General features: G+C 33.1%; 1 protein-coding gene across 1 annotated transcript in view; it reads right to left on the reverse strand.

Moving 5' to 3' along the window:
- LOC118197709 (protein O-mannosyl-transferase TMTC1-like) overlaps positions 1-20,973 on the reverse strand; it is a 441,210-nt gene that overhangs the window by 26,935 nt on the left and 393,302 nt on the right. The window contains exons 14-15 of the mRNA XM_085808444.1: positions 9,102-9,246; positions 4,947-5,084 (exon numbers count right to left, since the gene is read on the reverse strand). Of these exons, the coding sequence (XP_085664570.1) occupies positions 4,947-5,084; positions 9,102-9,246 (283 nt within the window). The remainder of the gene's footprint in view (positions 1-4,946; positions 5,085-9,101; positions 9,247-20,973) is intronic.

A 20,973-nucleotide genomic window follows, 5' to 3' on the forward strand; every position in this document is an offset into this window, starting at 1 on the left:
GAAGGAAAATGTGGTAGACGAGTGTGGGGGGGGGAGAAACATAAATTTCGCATTTGTAGCTGTGTAAGATATTGTTATATGAAAGACTTTGCCTGGAAATCCTCGAAACATTTAGTTACAATATATTTTAATTGAGATTAAATCTGATCAAAGAGATTTCCTGAATAAATTCTAAGAAGGATGTGATAGAAGAGACATCTTACGACTCAGACACAATTAAATAAAACTGTATTTATGAACTGAGGCTTCAGTATGCATTGAGTACTTTGTTTTATATTTAACAAAATGGGTATTTGAAGCATAATAGTTATTTTGAATGCATACACTGGATTAAAAATACGCCTTCATGTGTTCCGTACGGATACTATAAGGTTGAATATGAATATTACGTTATTCATATTTAATATGCAAATTATAAAGGTGGATCTAAGTTTAATGTTAATGTAGGTGCTTTGAATACATACACCGGATTAAAAATACGCCTTCATGTGTTCCGTACGGATACTATAAGGTTGGATATGAATATTACATTATTCATATTTAATATGCAAATTATAAAGGTGGATCTAAGATTAGTGTAGGTGCTTACTGTTTAATTTATACATTATTCTATAGCTTTCATGATCATAGCATAGTACTGGTCCCATCAAGTTTAACATTGTCTATGGGCATTACAGTGAAAAACCGTATATCCTCGCGAATTTCTGCCCCTAGCTTTGTACTGTTAGATTTAGAGTATTTAAAGTATTCGCGTAATTTTTCCTTCTTTAATACGTTCAGAGGACGAGCTTACCTAAATTTTAAAATGGATTCTTCTACGTAATGATTGTTTATGTCATACTAACAATGACAAACCTTCACAAACTACCTGCTAGGAAATCACAAGCTAGGAACTGACATTCAGTTTACGATTTCGCTGAGTTATCTGCACGTCCTGTAATTATTTACGGATGCTTTGAGGACTAAGGAGTCGCAGAGATATTAGTGGGCGAACTTCAAATTGCAGGGATGTAGAAATAAAAATATTTTATTACATACTATAATGTTAATAGTTTTCTGATTGGAATGTAGGTTTCTTTTAAAGAAACAATGCCGCGATAGTTAATTTTTTTATGACATCTTTTCATTTTTTATTATCTTACCTTAACAGCAAGCAGCCTTTGAAAATTCAAACATTTCCTTAATTTTCCCCTCCCGATTTTTGAGCGATAAATTAGTAAAAACAGGGCGAAAATACGGGAAGACATACGATACTTGCATTGAGGTTTTTACTATTTTTTCTTCTGAAGTTGCAAAAAATTTCTGGTATCATATTTCAACAGAAATACGATACCAGAAATATAGTACCACATTCCATTTTGACTGTTCCTGAATCCATTTGGACGATGATTTTGCATGATATCTGTACGTACGAACAGAATAAAAGACTCTTTTTTTTTCCGAAACGGGTTGTAAAATGGTATCAAAAGGTATGTATGCATCTCCCGTAACTCAAAAACGATTACAGGCAAAACCCTGGAATTTTTTACATGAGACTTATAATATCTAGTTGTGAACTTTTTTATTGCAATCGGCAATACGAAACACACACACATACACACACACACACATATATATATATACCCACCTCTTACCCAGCTTAAAAATCTATACCCGGCCTTTATTTTCGCAATCGCTGGTCTTAGTCATATACATCCAATTACAGAAGTGCTTTAAACGACGAAAGTATTCATGTTTTGGCGATGTCAAATTAAAAAAAAATAATTTTGGACAAATAATGAGATCTAACTATTAATGTGTTCTTCAGGTTTCTGTACCTAGGGGAATGTGGCTATCGATGGGCCACTTTTACAAAGTGATCCTTAAAATCGCCAAATTTGTCAATTTTACTGATTTTTACAAGTTACTGTAAATACTACTTTCCATACTACACATACCTAGGGATAGAACGTTATAATTATGAAATATTGAGTAAATATTAGAAAAATAAAAATAGGTGCCACTGACCCAACGGTCGCCTTCATTCAGCTTGGGAGTTTCTATGAATGAGCTGGTAATTATTTTCTTTTCAATACAGTATCATACTTACACAAGTCAATAAAATGTTTAAAACTATTTTGAGTATCTGTTTTAGCAAAACCATTCATTTGCCGTCCCTACTATTGCTGCTTGTTCACATACGTCCCCAAACAATCTTGCTATATGAAACTGGGCGACCGAATTTTCCTTCCCTCCGACTCTGCCATAGAAACATGTTCCTTAATGTTTCTTAATCTATTTAAATTACAGATAAAATTTTAAACTAGAAATAGGCATAAATTATGTAAATGTTGTAGAGACATTAGGTATTTTTTGGAAGCAGTCAAAATGAAAAATGAGCAGCCGCCTTCGCCGGGAATCGAATCGCGGACCTCTGGAATACGCACCCAGCATGCAGACCACCACACCACGAAGGCATGCGAAGAAGGCAGGAGAAATGCCTTAAAAGGTAATTACGATAATTTCAATAAAATATTCATTTTACACACGAATTAAGGATACTTCGGTTTAGATTATTAGCTTATAATTATTTTATGACAAAGAAAATGAGATCATTACATAATTATAGATTTAATTACCCTTGATAGCTTTTTACTAAATAAGATAGAGTGACATTTTATTATTCAACTTGACAAAGTTTCAAAATATTACCTCGAAGTAGTTTCCATTGTTGGGACACCAGCCCATTCATAGGAAAGCAGGCTGGCTCACTGAAGGCAACTACGGTCGGTACGGAATACGTCCCTGATTTCGGTTATAACAGTAAAAACCATAGTTAATATAGCCGAATAACGCTGATTTAACACAGTTTTAAATGTTTTTATTAATAACAAAAACACTGTTAACGTCTTACTGATATCTGTATTTTCTTTACATAGATGGATTAGAAGTAAAGTACAAAAATCTTATTTTCTTCTAAAGCAATTTTGTTTTAAGCGTGGATCTTTTCCCAGTCACAACGGCGGTTTTCAAGCTTCAGGTAGTATACTAAACGGTCAACATGTAGAGCCTACAGTTTAATACCTAGAAAATAATGGGAAGTGGCTCAACGAAGGAGCCGATCCATCGATAGCAACCTTAATCTATATTTGGGAAAGTGTTACATTCGTCATGAAAAAAATAAGAATATAAGAAGTTTAAATTCCGTACGAGAAAAAGGTGACCGGGATATTTAATTGCAAAAACTGCAATGTTTTATGTCATTTTCAACTTGCTCGAAGTATCGGTTAATTACGTTAGATTAATTCGGGTAAATTCGTTTAAATGAGTTGCAGCAATATGCATAATTTAAAGAGACGTACAAGGAAGTCTGGTGTCCATACTAGACTTTTATATAGTATAAAACCACTCACCAGGTAAGGTCACTCAAAAGTTGAAGAAATGCGATGCTATTATGCACTTCTAAACTTACTAGAGATCCCTCTGTGAATAAATGAAATAATATTGTTATTTAAATATTTTACATAAAATCTTAGATCAGTGGCAATGTGTGATACGTTTCAGAAAGTTATGCAGGTCATAGTATTATGCATCGAATTTGATATTCAAAAATAACTTTTATTGAGCGAAAATAAAAAAAGAAATATATTAATGTAACAATTGAATAATATTTTTTCCACTTCGAATTATTTTTTATAATACTTTAAGTTTACATTTCTCATTCGTTAAATGTATATGAGAATTTTAAGCAAAAATGCATTTTTAAACTCTCCATATGTAAGCGTTAGAGTTACAAAAGTTTATGCCTGCAGACACAAGATCCATTTCTGAGCATTCATTACCCATAGTTATTTATCATGCTACAATAAAACGTTTTCGAAATGTCGTGTGACAGAAAAAATCTAATGTCAAATTCTCCACAAAATTCAACAGAGGGTCGAAAACATACATGAATATAAGCTTTCCAACACTATTGATTTTGAAAGCTTTTCAGAAAGCTACAGAATTTCTGGGAATATAGTGCACAGTAATGCATAACGCTGCATTTTATATATCGTTATGGTCTTTCTGAGCATCACTGTGGAAATTGTTTTATTTTGGCTAATGGTATTTAAGAGACATAAAAGATATTTATAATATTACTATAAGAAAAGTTTATAGCTTAGCCTTTCGATCTTTTCAGTTCAGTTACATTACTTTGCACTACTCAAGGTAGCTATCATACATATTACTTAACCCTTTCGCTGTCCTCTCCTGTCTGCAAAAATTCCCCCCCCAGCGGCCATCTGTTTTCCGTAGCGTGTAATGTTGTTTTCTCTGTACATCATAACTTTTCATACATGACTTTCGTAGTGGATGAATGTCAATGAATATTAAGTAAAATTATAAGGAAATAAAGCATAATGAATAAAATAAAACTATCTCTGCTTATTTCTAACAGCAGGATAATTTGATAACATCTGATCCAGGCGGTCCACTCCTCCCATTTTGTTGTTGTAATCTTTTACAATTATTGGTTTTTTTTTTTTTTTTTTACAATTCTTTTCCGTGTTCCAACATCAATCATCGAGTTATTATGGACTGTACTCATCAAACGTATATCCTTCTTGTCTTTCCAATTCACAACCTCATTTTGTCTCTTTTTCTGCTGAGTAGACGTTGAAGCCATCTCTCACTGTCTTGTATCTTATGTAAAATGGCGCGAATATTCATAAAACCCGGGGCAAGTTCAATTAGAAATAGAATGCCTGTTTAGTGCTACCCTCTAGGAAGTATTAGAACAAACAAAAATAAAAACTCAAACAAGTAAACATTTAGAAAGCATTTTAAACGTTTAAAAGTTTTAAAATGTAGAAGAACGCTTGAGGCGCGATACGGCCGCCCTGCGGAAGTTTCACTTGAACGCGTTACGGACGACGAAGAGGTTAAAGTAATATGAAACAAATTAAGAGTAGTCTTATTTTTACCTCCGTTGTTCGATTGACTTGGCTGTATAACAATGACAACTGGTGCAGAGCGTCTCTGTGTGTGGAGTTCTCCTGCACAACCGATTGAAGAAGTTGTTCAGCTTGTTGAAAGCTTCTTTCCTGCATTAAAACTTGAGCCTTTGAGAAAAGGAAGAAAAACATTTACATTTGTAACTCCATTTCAATGTAAGACGTTTCTGTTCTGAATACGTCACGTATTATAAAAACAGAATAGCATAAGCTTGGACCGCTCTGAGTGAAATGCCCAAGTAATTTAAACATAAAGACTAATTAGAGTTCACTGAAAAACACGTTTTACCATTTTAAAGATAGTGTAAATAATATGCAATTTCAAAGTACCATAGAACTAAGTGATGTTTTATTGAATTAAAATAAAACTATTCCAAAGCATTAACTTTTTGAAGATTATTATCATGTAATACGGTTGCTTTATTGAGAATTTGCCCATCATATATTATTTTTTCAGTGCACATTTAGTCAGGGAAAATACTGAAAGTAATACAAGAAATTTCCTTCGTATGTAGGTAAAACCAGTTATGTTTCCAATAAGGCGAAATCTAACTGTTTACAAGATTTAAAATTAAAATAAAACTTTTAAGTAAGCTTTTGAAATAAAATATAACATTATAAATTTAAACAATTTTAAATTCTTTCACATTCCCTGTACATATGCGGGTTTGCTTTATCTGTATTTTAAAGTTTATCCTAATCACAGCTCTGAACTACCCAATTATTAGTTTGCTATGCTTTCATGTATGCTGATTTCAAGGATTTTGCTTCCATCTAGAGCTTTTGAACGATCTCACTTCATAATGTGCAAGAGCTCCTTAAGACCAGGCGAATACATTTAAAAAGGCATATGTAGTTGCATCTAAGTTTCAGTTACATTAAGTTTATTTTTGCAATAGAGTGCTTTCAATGCTTTACTTCCAGGTTTTACGTTTCATTCTTGGTTCTCAGTTACCTGTAACAACAAATTACGCTTCAGTTCTCAAGAAAGAAGCACTTTATTTTCAATTAAGCTATGGATATGAAAGAAATGCATGCCCTAATTTTGACCAGCCTAAAAGGTGACATACCAAGCTTTCAAGAAAATTTCGTTAAATTTTCTGTGGGAATCTAGAACACAGAAGTGTAAAAAAATTGTGGATTACCTTTCAAAGTCATACATTGTTGGACAAAAAATTGCTATACTAGGAAGGAAATAGCAGAATCTAATTTATTGCACATATACCGTATAACAGAGAGAAGACAAGATTAAATTTACAGGTGGTTTGGGAAACAAGCATTCAGAGTTTAGTACAAACAACTACTACGTCTGTTAGTAACAACGGCTGCAAGCCGGCTGGAATCGAGTCGAACTAGCTTGGATGACAGACAGATGTATACTTCATTCCATGCAACTTCAACTTTATGCCATAGTTTGTCAGTCGTAGTGGCTGTCTGGTTTTTGCGTTGCAGTTTCTCGGAAACCTATGACAAGATGTTCGCAATGGCTAAGAGATCTGTAGAACGACAGTTGAAAACCCTCTGGATAGAGGAAGGTGAAGGTAGCACGGCCAACATGTTGTCGCTCATTATCTTATTAAATGGCGTCAAGCGGGTCTCGAAGACAGGCACAGCTATGGGCTTTAACAAGTCAGAAATGTAACGGCGATCTTCCACATTGACGACTATGTTAACAAGAGGTGACCAGGGTATGTAGCCAATGACACCCCATACCTGCACATCAAGTGTTGAGATCTTATGACGATGACTAATGTAAGCTAGGAACTTTCGTTCTGTTCGATGCCCCTCACGGATATGTCCGTCACAATGCAGTACGTAAAACCGTGTTTCGTCTGAAACGTACATGATGCCACTCCTTTATCAATGCACACGTTCATCACTCCTTTAGGTGCTCCTGTCAGCAACGTCAAGGGAAACCGCAACAATAATCACTATCCTAGTCTTTGGAATTGCGCACGCGATCGCACTGGCGGATCATCACACGAGCCACGTTCCTGACTCTGGGTACGTGCCGTAGCTGTACGATCCCGGAGGATCCAAAGGGCAATATGGTTGTTCTCTCTTAAGCCTTATGCCGCTAAGATCCTGCATCGCGTTCAGTATTACCTTCTCAGACCCATGGATTCCATATTCTGTGAGAGGTATGAACTACTAATCAAAAGAGTAGCAGTATTGCATAAATATAAACCACAGTCTCGATAAGTTACGGTCGAATTCCGACAAGTGCTGCTTGGCGTTTCTCCTTCATTCACGTCATTTATGTAAACAACCACTTTATATTTGGTTTCTAAATGGAAAACCATTTATGCAATCGTCCAATTTATACATAAGACGTTATTGGTACGTGCTTTGCCCGCATGTACTGTAATGTTAATCATTTGCATATTCCAGCGTACAATACCTTTAATGCAAATTTGACTTTTCTTTTATCACTCCTTAATAAAGTAGCAGTTTCGATGCCTATCAGTACATAAAACTATAGGTACATCATATTATGTTATATCTTTTAATCATTTATTCTTTTCTATATCGGTTACTTCTTGTTGGCTTCTGGGCAATAAGTGCGTTATTTTCCTCAGGATATTTCTGGTACCATAAAAATTTATCAAGGACATTGAAGTTCCGACTTCAATTGTGCCATTAACAGATATGTTTTATAAGCCAAGTGGTACATGTAAACAGGTAGTTCTGCTTCCTAGATAATTTTATTCGAGAAAATATAAAAACTCATAAAATGCTAGCTATGAATCCAAAAAACCTTAGGCGAAAAAATTTCAGTCACATATTCGTGTCCAACAGCAGAAGCACTGTCAGATTCACATATTTTTATTCATATCACAGGAGAAGAATAATAAAAATTTGTTTATATTATATTAAAGTATTAGGAAAATTAACAACCTTAACTATATAGACACTTTTAATGAGTGAAAAAGGGTTTTTGAAGGTAAAGTGAAATTTAAGCGACGTTAAGTTGATAGATACAATTTGAACTGAGTACAAGGACGAATGTTAGTTTGTAGTTTACAAAACGATCAGATTTTAGTTATTTTTCATAAAAGGAAAAGCATAACATTTTGCAGTTTTAGTATCCTTTTTACTTACCACTCAAAAAAATTTGTACTATTAAAAGTCATTCTCAGTTGAAGAGATAAGCCATAAAATAGAAATGGAGAGCAATCAAATCAGTTCAAGTAAGTTTCTGAAATTTTGTAACTGAATACACCTTTATAACTATCATTAGATCATAAAATATAGTTACCAATACATTAAGATTTAATCTCTGTCAAATATACAAAACACATTTCTTTTCTGTCCCTAACGAAAAGATATATTAAGTTTTACTAAACAAAATGAGGCGTGTTTAATTTGACGTAAAGCTTATTTAGTTGCATCTCGTTATTTCGCAATGTTAAGCATATGACTCAATTCTGTGTATTTAATAGCAAACATATTTCATGGAAACTACCCTATAACGAAACAATATATTTGTAAGGAAACCTGCAACTAACAACGGATATGCATCTTAACATAACACACAATGGATGCTTTGACATCTACGATCAATAACAGCATTCTATAACAGCCAGAGCTAACAGCTCAACACATTGAAGAGGGAACTCAAATATTTGATGATCTGAATGAATTAAATATGCTTACGGTATTTTGTAATATTTAGTTGACACGGTAAATATAAAAGGTTGTTTTTAGGTAGCATTGCCTAATCCTGAAAACAGAGAAGCTTTTCATACTATCACGCGATATTATTGCGTTCAGTTCAATCTAATCTTAGAAACATGTGGGTTTATATCATCTCATTTATCTAAAGCGTTATTCATGCATTGTTATTATCAAAGTGTGAATTACCTATTCAGGATACAAACTAATTATATCTTCCCTACGTTAGAATTGAGCATAAAGGAGGTCATCGTTTGATATAAAGTAAACGATAAGTGAAATGTGAGCAATTTCTTGTAATGCAGAATGAAATAAAAGATCCTTGAGTTATCTACTGCCAATGACATTCAAATGAATTTGAATCCAAACTAATGCATTAAGCGTTTTGAAAAGGCATTTAATAGGATAAATAGTTTAAGAGTAATAAAAGTAAAATGCCGTGAAACTTACGAAGTGAATCTTCCCTTCCAAGTAGTTTCCATACTTTTCATGCATTTCCTTGTATAACTTGTTTGCTTCCCCAATTCTTCCAGCACTTATGTATAGGACGCCTAAATTATCCATTATTTTCGGTTCCGGATTAATGGATAGAGCTCTGTAAAAAAAGAAAAATATTTTTATGTTGGGATAAAACTGATAACCTACGAGTATAAAACGCAAAATATAGCAGATCATCATATTTTGCTTGTATTTGAATGAAGCCCTAAGTAATTATTAGAAACAAAAAATAATTTACTTCTAAAATATTAATTAAAAAAGAATTGTTATTTATTTAAAAAACTAATTCCATTTTATTTCCTTATTTTGTTGTTTATTTCCAAGAAAGTCGAATTTGGTTAAAAACTACTTTACAAATAAACGCAGATTATTGCATTTTTATGCATATAATTGAAAACTATAATGTTCAGCAAAAATCTAATAAATGTGCTTGTTGTATTGTCTAGTATCTGAATGTAAAGGCTCTTTTCCACGGATGTCATAAATAATACTGTCATGATTTTTTTTTTTTTTTTTTTTGAATTCAAGGTTCCAAACAACACACACACAACGTTCCAACGTTTGATCAAGCAACGTTTCAAACCAGTAAACGTTTGCTTCAATGAAGGCCCCACCCACTTGCAGAATGGAAGATTAAAGTTCAGCCGCAATTTCAAATCACTTAGCAATATGCGACCAAAGCGCTTTCACATGATTGCGTAAAAATCAATCATTCAGAATTACATAGTCAAGCATTTTAGTATTTTAATATTAACCTTACAAGAAATAAGACGGCACTGTCAGAAAAAAAAATTAAAAATGTTGCCATAACACGCACACCATGTTCGAATTTCTTTTAAAAATAGCTTTATTTCTCACGCTATTATTGTTTTCTCCGTTTCTAAAGAAATTCACTATAGCGTGAGGAAATATTACATTTTTCACTGCGGCTGAAAAATTAGCTTTGGATAAAAGTTTCAAGAAATTCAAGAGGTGTTTTAATACTTATTAAGCATGTTTTAGTTTACAATATGATATTCATTAATTAAAATATTACGTTAGAAATTCAAAGATATAGTTAAAAAAGGAAGCGATCATCTAAAGAAACGCATAACAGGTAAATTTATTACGAGTTTTAAAGGAATTTTTAAAACTTGTGACCATTTTCTTTGCAGGTAGTTTTCTAAAATTTTTATTGCTCATTTACATTTTCATTCCTAAAGATTCTGTATCAGTATATTTCAGAAGTTTATCAGACTGTTTATATAATATGAAAATAAATGAAAATGTTTTCCATCAGTTCTAAATACCAGATAAGTTTTAGACTTCAGCCCATAAAGTGTTTCTTTACATTTGTTTAACTGTACGTCTGCTTTATAATTTCCATAAAGTTCATAATGGCAAAATAAATCAAATTTATTATTTGCAGAGTATTAAGTTTACCGGCACATAGTTATCGAAATAATGATTTTATGCTGTGCTTGATTATTAGATATTTTATAGTTAGTTACTCTTAATTAATTAACTTGAATACATTGTTAATTATTTAATTTGGATTGTTGTTTAGATTTTAGAAAATAAATATATGTTTGTATTAACTAGTACCTGAATTGCAAGAACGAGATAAGCAGTGCAATTTTAGAATTTTATTTTGAAATTCAGCTAATAAATCGGCCCACCAGCGGCCGAGCGGTAAAATCGTTGAACACTGGTAGTTCGGAACGAATCCCGCGAATGGGCTGTCTGCACGGGTGTTTTCGTGGTTTTCCCCATGTGTAACGTGTATACGAGCCAGTTTCCCTTAGAAAGTCATCCACGTAGGCATCCCCACCCTTAAAGCAGATAGCCCTCGAGGCTTTGTCGTAAATAAATAACCTAACCTAACCAACTAATAAATAAGAAAGCGTTAGTAGGAACTTTTGCTTCCTTGCCTATTCTGCTAATAAAAACTTGTTTTTTTCTCAGGTTGAGCCCTTTAAGACAAGTTGAGCATATAAGAATGTTTAAAACACTACAAACTGTAAGTTAATTTTAGTATTCTTATACGCTTTTTTTAAATATTTTGTTCTGATATGAAATATGCTTGGTACTTCTATTATAACTAGCGCATGCTCTGAAAATAGAACTATTAGTTTTACTCTATAAATCTTGCTTAGAAACCATTATTTTACTTTACTAGATTCAATGGCTAATTCTTTAACTAACAGCTTTTTAGCTTACTTTCAAAATTAAAAGACTAAGAGAAGGCCTAATAGAACCAGGTTTGGATAAAAAGCAGATATTATTCAAGATTACGCAAATTAAAGACGAAATTAAGTCTGTAAAATTAAACCTAATTAACTGTCTAATCACATATCTTTTATTTTCTCTTGTTTTGAGGATTTGTCGTCTCCGCAACTAAACAGAAATCTAAAATAACGGATACAAGAGGTGAAAATAAAAAGGCACCAGTCCTTATAGTTCATAACTTAAAGAAGAGTACAGAAGAAGAGTAATATAAAAATAACATGTAGCTAAAAAGGAATCTTACAGGTCTTTCTTTGAATAGAATAAAATCCTAATTTGGGCATCACCAGTAAACGTCTTATTCTCCCGGAATGTTTTCAATCATCATTTTATTGTCGAAGAAAAAACTCTATCCATCAGTTTGCCATTTTTTCATTTCTAAATATTGTTAAAAAACAGATCTACCACCCTTTTAAAATGAGTTTAGCACAGCTCTTGAACACGGGAAAAATTCTTCTGTTGTTATCGCATTTATTCACTTATCATAAATATATAATAAAACTAGCATTTAGGAGCATTATTTGAGGAAATAGGAAAAAAAAGAGAAAAACAAATTATATAAATGCATATAAAATACTGATAAATAAGAGGGTTGAAATAAAACTCGTTAACTGAAATTGACAAGTAACATTGTAGTGGCAAGGCTTAGTGGAGTTCTAGTGAAGTGATCTAAGAATCCAGTTAACTGATCTAAGAATGTAATAGTTCTGTAGATGCAAAATTTTAAAAGAATTGTGAGAGAATGGAAAATATTAATAATGGAATACTTAATTATCACTTCTTTTCATTCATAAAATTTGTGTTATTTAATTAAATTGTAATTAAATTGACAGATTTAATTCTGCGAGTTATTTTTTAATAAATTTTAAGGAAATTCTTCAGCTTTCAGAACGTTTTTCTGATAATTGATTGATAATTTCAGCAAATTAATACTTATTTGTCTTGTTTAAATTATTTCCTTTTGGTCGACTAACCAGTTTGGTTGAAATAAGACAGCTTAGAAATTTTGTCTTAACCCTTTGCGGCACAGTGTGTCCGATCTGGACACACCTAAAAATTTCCTTCTGTACGCACAGAAAAATTGAATGAAAAAGGATTTATAGGTTACTCTGAACCTTCTTTATTTATAGTAGATGGCAGCTCAACACAAACCAGTCCATATATTTTAGCCATGTTTAGTTTTTTAAGATCCTCATTTTTCAAAGAAATCTTCCAGATTTTTTAGCGTATAAAATAAAATGTTTGAAAAGAAATTTCCATCTTGTTTTTTTTGGCTGTATTCTAATCTCCTTATTCTATATTAGTTTTAAATTTTTACCTTGGAATCTTGCCTAAAATTAAACGGCGAACCCTAGGTGTGCCCTGACTGGGCTCACCGATAATCTAGTACAACCGAGAGTCTGTATTCTTTGTTTCTCCGCATCTCATCGGTGAGTTCACTGACAACAATGCTCGTTTCAGCACTCTTTTCGAAGCTCTATTCCCAATCAGTGTGCCCACTTTGGGCACACCCAAAGAATTAAACGATAAGTACTATCTTCACAAAATTTTACTTGCGTACTCGTCTAGGCCTAATTTGACTGCCTACCTTTTTTTTTTTTCGCAAAACTCCAACTGTAAAAGGTAGCGTGCCGGAAAGTGTTAACTAGTTGGCTGTTACGACTAATCCTACTTGTCTAACGTAATCAGAACAAGACGAATTCTAGCGTTGCAAGGACTACAAGATTACATCTGTCACTGGCAAGAGGCTTGGACACCATCTTGGTGGCAGTCGATTTTGTCCAGCTCCCCCCTCCCCAATTTTGTGAGAATACACAACGGAGGTGAGGACGGTCAGAGAGTCTTCCCTTCTCTTTCTCTAACAACAAGCCATACGAGAGGACTTCTCGACTGGCCATATATTTAGACTGCCCCCATAGCGCAAAGACCTATACATTTACAAAATCCCTGTCGTCTTTTGGGAATCGAATCTGAGACCTTTGCTACTCTAGTCAGAGTCACTAACCACTATTGCGTTGGGAGGCTTATTAACTCTGTTGATGCACATGAAATTATATATTTTCAAAACTTAACTGTCAATTGCAATCTTATTCGCATTGTTATTGTTTACACCTGGAACGGGTACCACATTTTTTTCGATTTCTTCGACTACAGGCTAAGCTTACAGGTAAGATGCGTGAGGTAAACCTAATCCTTTTTTCGTTATCTCCACAAATATATTCAATCCACATTTACGTATTCTTGTAAATATATTGATGCTGACGTTTTGCTTAGTTATTTTTGCCAAATTTTCTTCTAACGGTTTTAAAATTCTGTTGTTCCTTGATTAAGCTTCTGTAGCTTCTATAAATCGGATATCGGAATTTAATTTTTACAATTTAGAATACGTTTCACTATTTAAAAATTATTTTATTCTCAGCTTACTATCTGGATTATTTTTATTATAATGCTTACAGTTTTGAATGCATTGTCGATTTGAGTTTGAATTGATTATTCGATCTCAATTCGGGCTACAATTAATAAATTTATTTTATTTTGTTTAGACATGTAATAGAAATTAAATTTGTTTAAATTTATTTTGCATTATAGGTACGATTTACATAAATTGCTTGATAATTAGCAATTGGGTTTTGAATTATTAGTTGGAAATATGCTCTATGCAATTTTGGTCAGGTAGGGTTGGATTACGTTAAAGAAATATTAGATAATTCATTTTAAAAAACTGTAGGATACTGCTGGTTTTAATTTTAAAATTTTTTCGTTATTAAATTGTATACTTTGTTATTCGTTCGCATGTTTATCCTGTCACATTATCTAATGACACCAACACAAAACTGCAGAGATGTTACAAGACTTGGTTTAACTTATTAAAGAATTTTTTTTTATCCTATATTCAGTACTTAAATACTTTTTCAGACTTTTTTCGCTTAAAATCATCAAGTTCTGGATAGACGTTGGAGATTAAGCAAATGTTCTTCATTGTATAAGGAAGAATTTAAGAATTCTTATACAACGAAATATATATTCTTTTTATATATTCTTTATATAAGAAGTTATATAAAGAATTATGATTAAGGTCGTTCACAACATTTACAGTTGCATAACCCATACCAATCCATTTAACAACTTATATGCTAAAATAATTAATCTCCCATTAAATACTTTCCATTTTGTATAAAGTTTCTGAAAGTCGTTTCTATGGATTAGGAGCCCACCAGCGGCCGAGCGGTAAAGACGCTGAACACTGGTAGTTCGGTCCGAGGTTCGAATTCCGCGAACGGGCTGGTTACATGGGCGTTTTCGTGGTTTTCCCCATGTGTATACGAGCAAGTTTCCCTTAGAAAGTCCTCCACGAAGGTATCCTTCCCTTTAGGCAGATAGCCTTCGTGTGCTCTGCCGTAATTAAAATAATACAATCTATAGAATTAGGAAAACAAAGTATATTTTGCTGTCATAATTGGCCGAGAATCATTACCCTCCCGAAAAAAACAGTCTTTAACCGTTAATTCCTTCCTCCTCCCATCTAGCCCACCGGCGGCGGAGCGGTAAAGTCGCTGAACACTGGTAGTTTGGTCCGTGGTTCGAATCCCGCAAACGGGCTGGCTGCATGGGCGTTTTCATGGTTTTCCCCATGTGTAACATGTATACGAGCCAGTTTCCCTTAGAAAGTCCTCCCCGAAGGCATCCCTCCTTTAAGGCAGATAGCCCTCGAGGCTTTGCCATAATCACACACAAACAAACAAACAAAAATCCTCCCATCTATGAAATACGCACACTACATCTTTATTTTATTTTTACAGATTTTCGATCATATATAAAGAATTTTGATTAAGATTAAGGTCCTTCACAACATTTACAGTTGTATAACAATACTAATCCATTTAACAATTTATATGCTAAAATAATTAATCTTACATTAAATACTTTCCATTTTGTATAGAGTCTCTAAAAGTCGTTTATAGGATTAGTACAAAATATTTTACTGTTATTATTAGCCTAGAATCATCACCCTCCGAAAAAACACAGTCTTTTACCATGGATTCCTCTCCCCCCCCCATCTATGAACTACGCCCACCACATCTTTATTTTACTTTTATAGAGTTTCGACCATCTGTTTCTTCTCATCATGTATTTAAGAAAATTAAAGAGGAAGAGAGTTGATTATACTTTTATTAATGCCCAAGATTTAACATCTGTAGTACCCAGAAGTCATATTCTTTATTTTTAATGAGATATATTTCTCGAATTATCCATTAAACGAGGGTAAATAGTTTGTGGTATTTATAGTTCTTTCAGGCCCATATTACTTATTTTTTCCGTCTATAATTATTAGTTAGAGATAAAAAATCGTCAAATTAGTAACACCATGGAAAATAATAAGTAATGCGAAAGGTTTAACCAAATTGCATTAGAACAGACTGGAATTATTATAGGCATGAAATCTGTGAGACATCATTAGATGTGTTTCGCAAAATAGTAATAATGAAGTAAATCGGATCACCAAAACGGACGAAAGCATATTTACTAAAAAAAAATGAGTCGTTTCTTTTTGGGTAATGTATATTTATGATTAGTTGAAAGACTATAGCATGCTGTCTCGTTCAAAAATTTTAATCATTTAAACAAAAGATTCCTAAATAGATTCAAATTCTTGAAAATCTGCTCAACACGGTTAGAAACGTAGATTTGAGAACTTCAAATCAATTTCATAGATGCGAAAATCGACAGCTGACCAAACATGGCGCCTTTAGCGTTTTGTTTAGTTTAACAAGAGCGCCATATTAGGCAATTTATCACACTGTTTTCTGCCGAGCATAACAAGACCATTTTGTGCCCAGAAAATGAATTTTAAAGGTCCCTAGTTGATTTAGTTTTATTCTCGCCAAGTAAAAGAATGTTTTAGTGAAAGGTAGTTCCTGGATGTAAGAAAATTAAAAGGCATCCACGAGGGCACGAATTGCGTCGTTTTTAGGTAATATGAGGGAAAAGTAAGGAAACATTTCAGGAATTTAAAGAAAAATAGAAAATTTCATTAAATTTTAGGAATTTAAGTGGGAGTTTTAAGAAAACGCATCCATGTGTTTATTATTCTATGTAAATATACCTTGATATATTATACATGCAGGTTAAAGGGAATCTGACATATTAGCTGCTGAAATACACCGTGAATTTGTGACAATATGGAAGTTTCCAGAAGACATGCTCCTGAGATACTCGGATTGATTTTTCTAGCATGTTCAGGTATGTTCTTTCCTTTTCATCCCCATCTCAGCCATAGTATAAATATCGTCAGCTTCAGAAATGTCGAGTTGGTTTAATATTCGCAAACTTGAGCTGTGCTACGTTAAGCACTCAGTCTTAGATTTTGCTTAGGGAATGAATGATCTTGCAGTTCTTTTTAATGTTTACAGTTCCGAAGTTGTGCATCTTCGACCTCAAAAATTTTAAATATATATCTCTTTGTCTTATTTCATACCTCTGAATTGCAGCGATATCTTTCAATTTTTCTTTAACTATTTTCAGCAGATTTTCTTCATTTGTGAAATTATTATTCCTGCGCGATGCTATAAAGTTCAGTATTTGTCTTCATCTGACTTGTTTATTCATCAGGCCTTTTCGAAATGCTAATACGCAGAATCACCATTTCATAATATATCCTCTTTCTCCACCGCGTATCTGTTTAAAGCTAAAGCACAAATAAAAATTAGGCAAACTAAGTTATAAAATGTTAAAATACTCTTAATTATAAAATAGGATAAAGATTTGTTTGTATTTCTGTTACTCATATATACTCATATATCAGCCATGCATAAATGATGTTTAATTTATGTAATAAAATCTTAGTATGAAATTACTACTTAAGAAACTACTCCAGTAAGCATAAAGCAAATATTAAAAGTGTGTCTAAAAAAGGCTCGAAAAGGAAATAACTGTCATTGTTTAGAGACATCGCAGTATTTTAATTATTTTAAGTAAAATATTTGCTTAAGATCTTAATAATATTTAGAGAGATTTTAATTAAAACTGAAGTAATAAGAATGCGTGTAGGCTTAAGTTTACGGATAGATAATTTTCACCTTCTTTCATTTCCTGCAATTGAATCTAAAAAAGCGACACACTGAGTGAAGATAAGATAAAGGCAAACATCAATTTTCATATCCTTTAACTTGCGGTTGCCGATTTCTTCCTTTTAATGTATGTAGTAATCAAACATAATGAATAGAAAATTACTTTTTGATATAATAAAATGAATTAATCGTTAACTTATTTTGCGATTTATATAAATCTTAGAGAAAGGAAAAAATGATTTACGCTTGACAGCACAAATGTTAGAGCTTCAACATTTGATGTCAAAGGAAAATGCTTTTAAATAGAGTAATTTTTAACACAAATGATTTACTTTATAAACAAAGTGTTGGTCTGCTAACGCAATTTATCTACATGAATTAGCCCACCTAGTAGCTCAGCAATTAAATACTGATGAATACTACTAGTTCGTCCTGAATTCGAACTCAGGGGAATGCCAGACGGTACCGTAGGTTTTAGTCGAATCCCCCATACATAAGGTAAATACGAGCCAGTTTCCCTTAAAGAGTCCTTTAAGAAGGCATTTCTCTACTTAACCAGGTTACTTCGCAGTATTCGAACAATTTAACCTGATCTACATAAATGACTTGCTTTTTAATAGAATTTAGATTATTCTGCGTTTGAAACAAATATCAGAATTTTGGAATTTATTTGAAAACACTATTAATCGAAATGAATCTTTATCGAAAATTGTAAATTTTGCCCATTTAAAAACATACTTTGTAGAGACATTAGACTATTTAGAAGAATGATACATGCAAAATGAGCAATGCCCTCGCCGGGACTCGAACCTGAACGTCTCGAATACGCGTCGAAAGGGCTAGCACATTTACATTACGAAGGCACGGAGAGAGGAGGGAGAAAATACCTTATACACTTCTTTTTTAAAGGGCGACTAGTCATAAGGGGACCCAGTCACCAAATCCTGGTGATGGAGAATCATCATCCATCACATTTTAGTTTGGGCGCCACTGTTGAATCATTACTTATTTTTTGAAGTAGGAAAGGAGAAAAATGTGCAATTCCCTCGCCGGGACTCGAACCTGGACCTCTTGAATACACCCCGAGTATGCTAACAGTTACACCACTAAAGCATGCCGAAAGGAGGGAGAAAATACCATATAAACTGACCTGAGGAGTGTTAAATGTAGCAGCTGGTTCTCAGTTAACTAACAAAAATGATGACAAGTATGTAAAGTTACTTAAAGATCGTTTCTGGCTTAAAGATATTGTTTCGTGCGTACGGGTTCGTTACGAAATGAATTCACAAGTCCGATGAAAAAATGGATTTATTTAAAATTTTATTATTATCACAATAAAAATGATTAAATGTCCTCAAATAATCGTGCAGTATCACAATATACAACAGTAGTTATCTTTTAACTACTCAAACGTTCAAATAGAACTTAATTCAAAACAGCTAAAGAAAGCTAATCCGCGAATTCGCTACAATCAACAAGAGCAGTTTTTTAAACAACAGCAAACTAAGTAACTACCCCAAACTGAGAGGTTTTCCTCCTTTTATAAGATTTGAAAATCGCGTGCGAGAATTTTCTAGTACTTTCTTGAAATCAAAAAGAGATATTTATTAAATGTTTAATGCACGTGCTCTTGTATTTTCAATTTTCCGGCTTAGCTTTCTTTTAATATTCGTCACGCGCTGTACTGCGCGGTAAATAAAACCATTTAATTTATAATTGAACTAACATTAGCTTTTTAAATACTAAATTCGTAACACAATATCTTCACTGTTTCGTTTACGAGTAAAGGTTTCCAATGTTCCAGCTCTTTTACGAGTAAAGGTTTCAAATGTTCCAGAAACTTACATGATGAGCTCGATATCTCTATAGGAAATTTCGATCTAATGCAAGAGGATTCAAATTAGTATGGTCCACATTTAATTTCAGTTGTCCTAAATTTATTGCCAGAAAATCTTGTTTTAGATTTTAAACAAAACACATGTTCAAAATGCAGTATTAAAATTTCTGATATTATGTCTTTTTCAAAAAGTGAGACTGAATGTCGGGCGTCAACATTTTCAGCTTTACCTGACAGAAAAGGTTTCTTAACAAATTCAAGTGATTTTCAGACACCAAATGTTTTAATTATAGTGGATTTAGTCTTTATCTAACTTTGCCCGGAAAATCATTGTGGACCAAAGATAAAACACCCATTTTTCATAGACCTAGACGAGTATATTTAGTCAAAGGACATTATAGATAAAGAAGTACGATATTTGTTAGCCGACGGCACAATTGAATCGCGTTCTTCCGAATATTATAGTCAAGTTGCAGTAGTCAAAGCGGAAACTGGTAAGCCTAAAATATGTATAGACTACCGCAAATTAAACAAGAAGACAGTTAAAGATCGGTCTCCCTTGCCGATGATAGAATATTTGCTGGATACACTACAAGATGGTGTTACTACCTTCGTTTAAAAAAAGCTTTTTACGTTGTTGTCGACAAAAATAGCCAACATTTCACTTCATTTGTCACATATAATGGTAAGTATGAGTTTCTACGTATAACTTTTGGTCTCTATACCTCACCTGTATTTCAAAATTTGTGAATCCAGTTTTCAAGGACCTAATCTTGCAAGGTCATGTTTTACTCTATTTAGGTGGTATATTTCCTGCTAAAGATGTAGATGAAGCTATTAAGCCTTTGTAATCCGTTTTCTCAATTGCTTCTCAGTATGGACTAGAAATTAATTTTGAGAAATTAAACTTTTTCAGCCAGTAACTGTTCCCATCTCTTCTTAAAACTGCTGCTGTATTAATTATCCCAAACTTAAAAGTTGGAAAGAGTAACAAAGTTTTCTTGGTCTTGCCGGACGATTTAGTAAATTTATTCTAAATTTTTCCATAATTATTCAACAATTAACTAATCTCCTTAAAAAAAGTAAGGACTTTAACTTTGAAGACAACGAGAGAAAACCTTTCTATCTTTTAAAAATACATTTATGTGAAAAGCCCATACTTAGCATCTATAATCAGAGCAGCGATACTGAAATACATACTGATGCCAGTATCCATGGTTATGGTCGTATTCTCATGTAGAGATCTACGATTGATTATTGACTACATCCTTTTTTAACATGAAAAGACATCTGATACGGAAAAGGAATTTACCAGTTATTAACTTGAGGTATTGGTTGTAATTCAAGCTTTGAAAAAATTTAAAGTTTATATTTTAGGCAAACACTTCCAAATTATTAGTGACTGTAATGCTTCCAAAATGGAAATGAACAAGAAAGACTTGAATACATGAATAGTATGTTGGGCATTCATGTTAGAAGGCTCCGAAATACGTAGAACAACGAACGAGAACACGAATGACGCATGTTGACGGAGGGTGTGCCTACAGCGGACGTGGTGAGAGCGGACACATCTTTTCCTCATCTTAGAAGAGATAAAGGGTGCAGATAAATAAGTAAATAAATACTTTTAAAAATCACAAATATAATTTAAAAC

The sequence above is a fragment of the Stegodyphus dumicola genome, chromosome X1 (assembly GCF_044657685.1).
Source record: "Stegodyphus dumicola isolate Sdum_Otavi_A_Nest chromosome X1, ASM4465768v1".
In the NCBI taxonomy this organism is placed as follows: domain Eukaryota; kingdom Metazoa; phylum Arthropoda; class Arachnida; order Araneae; family Eresidae; genus Stegodyphus; species Stegodyphus dumicola.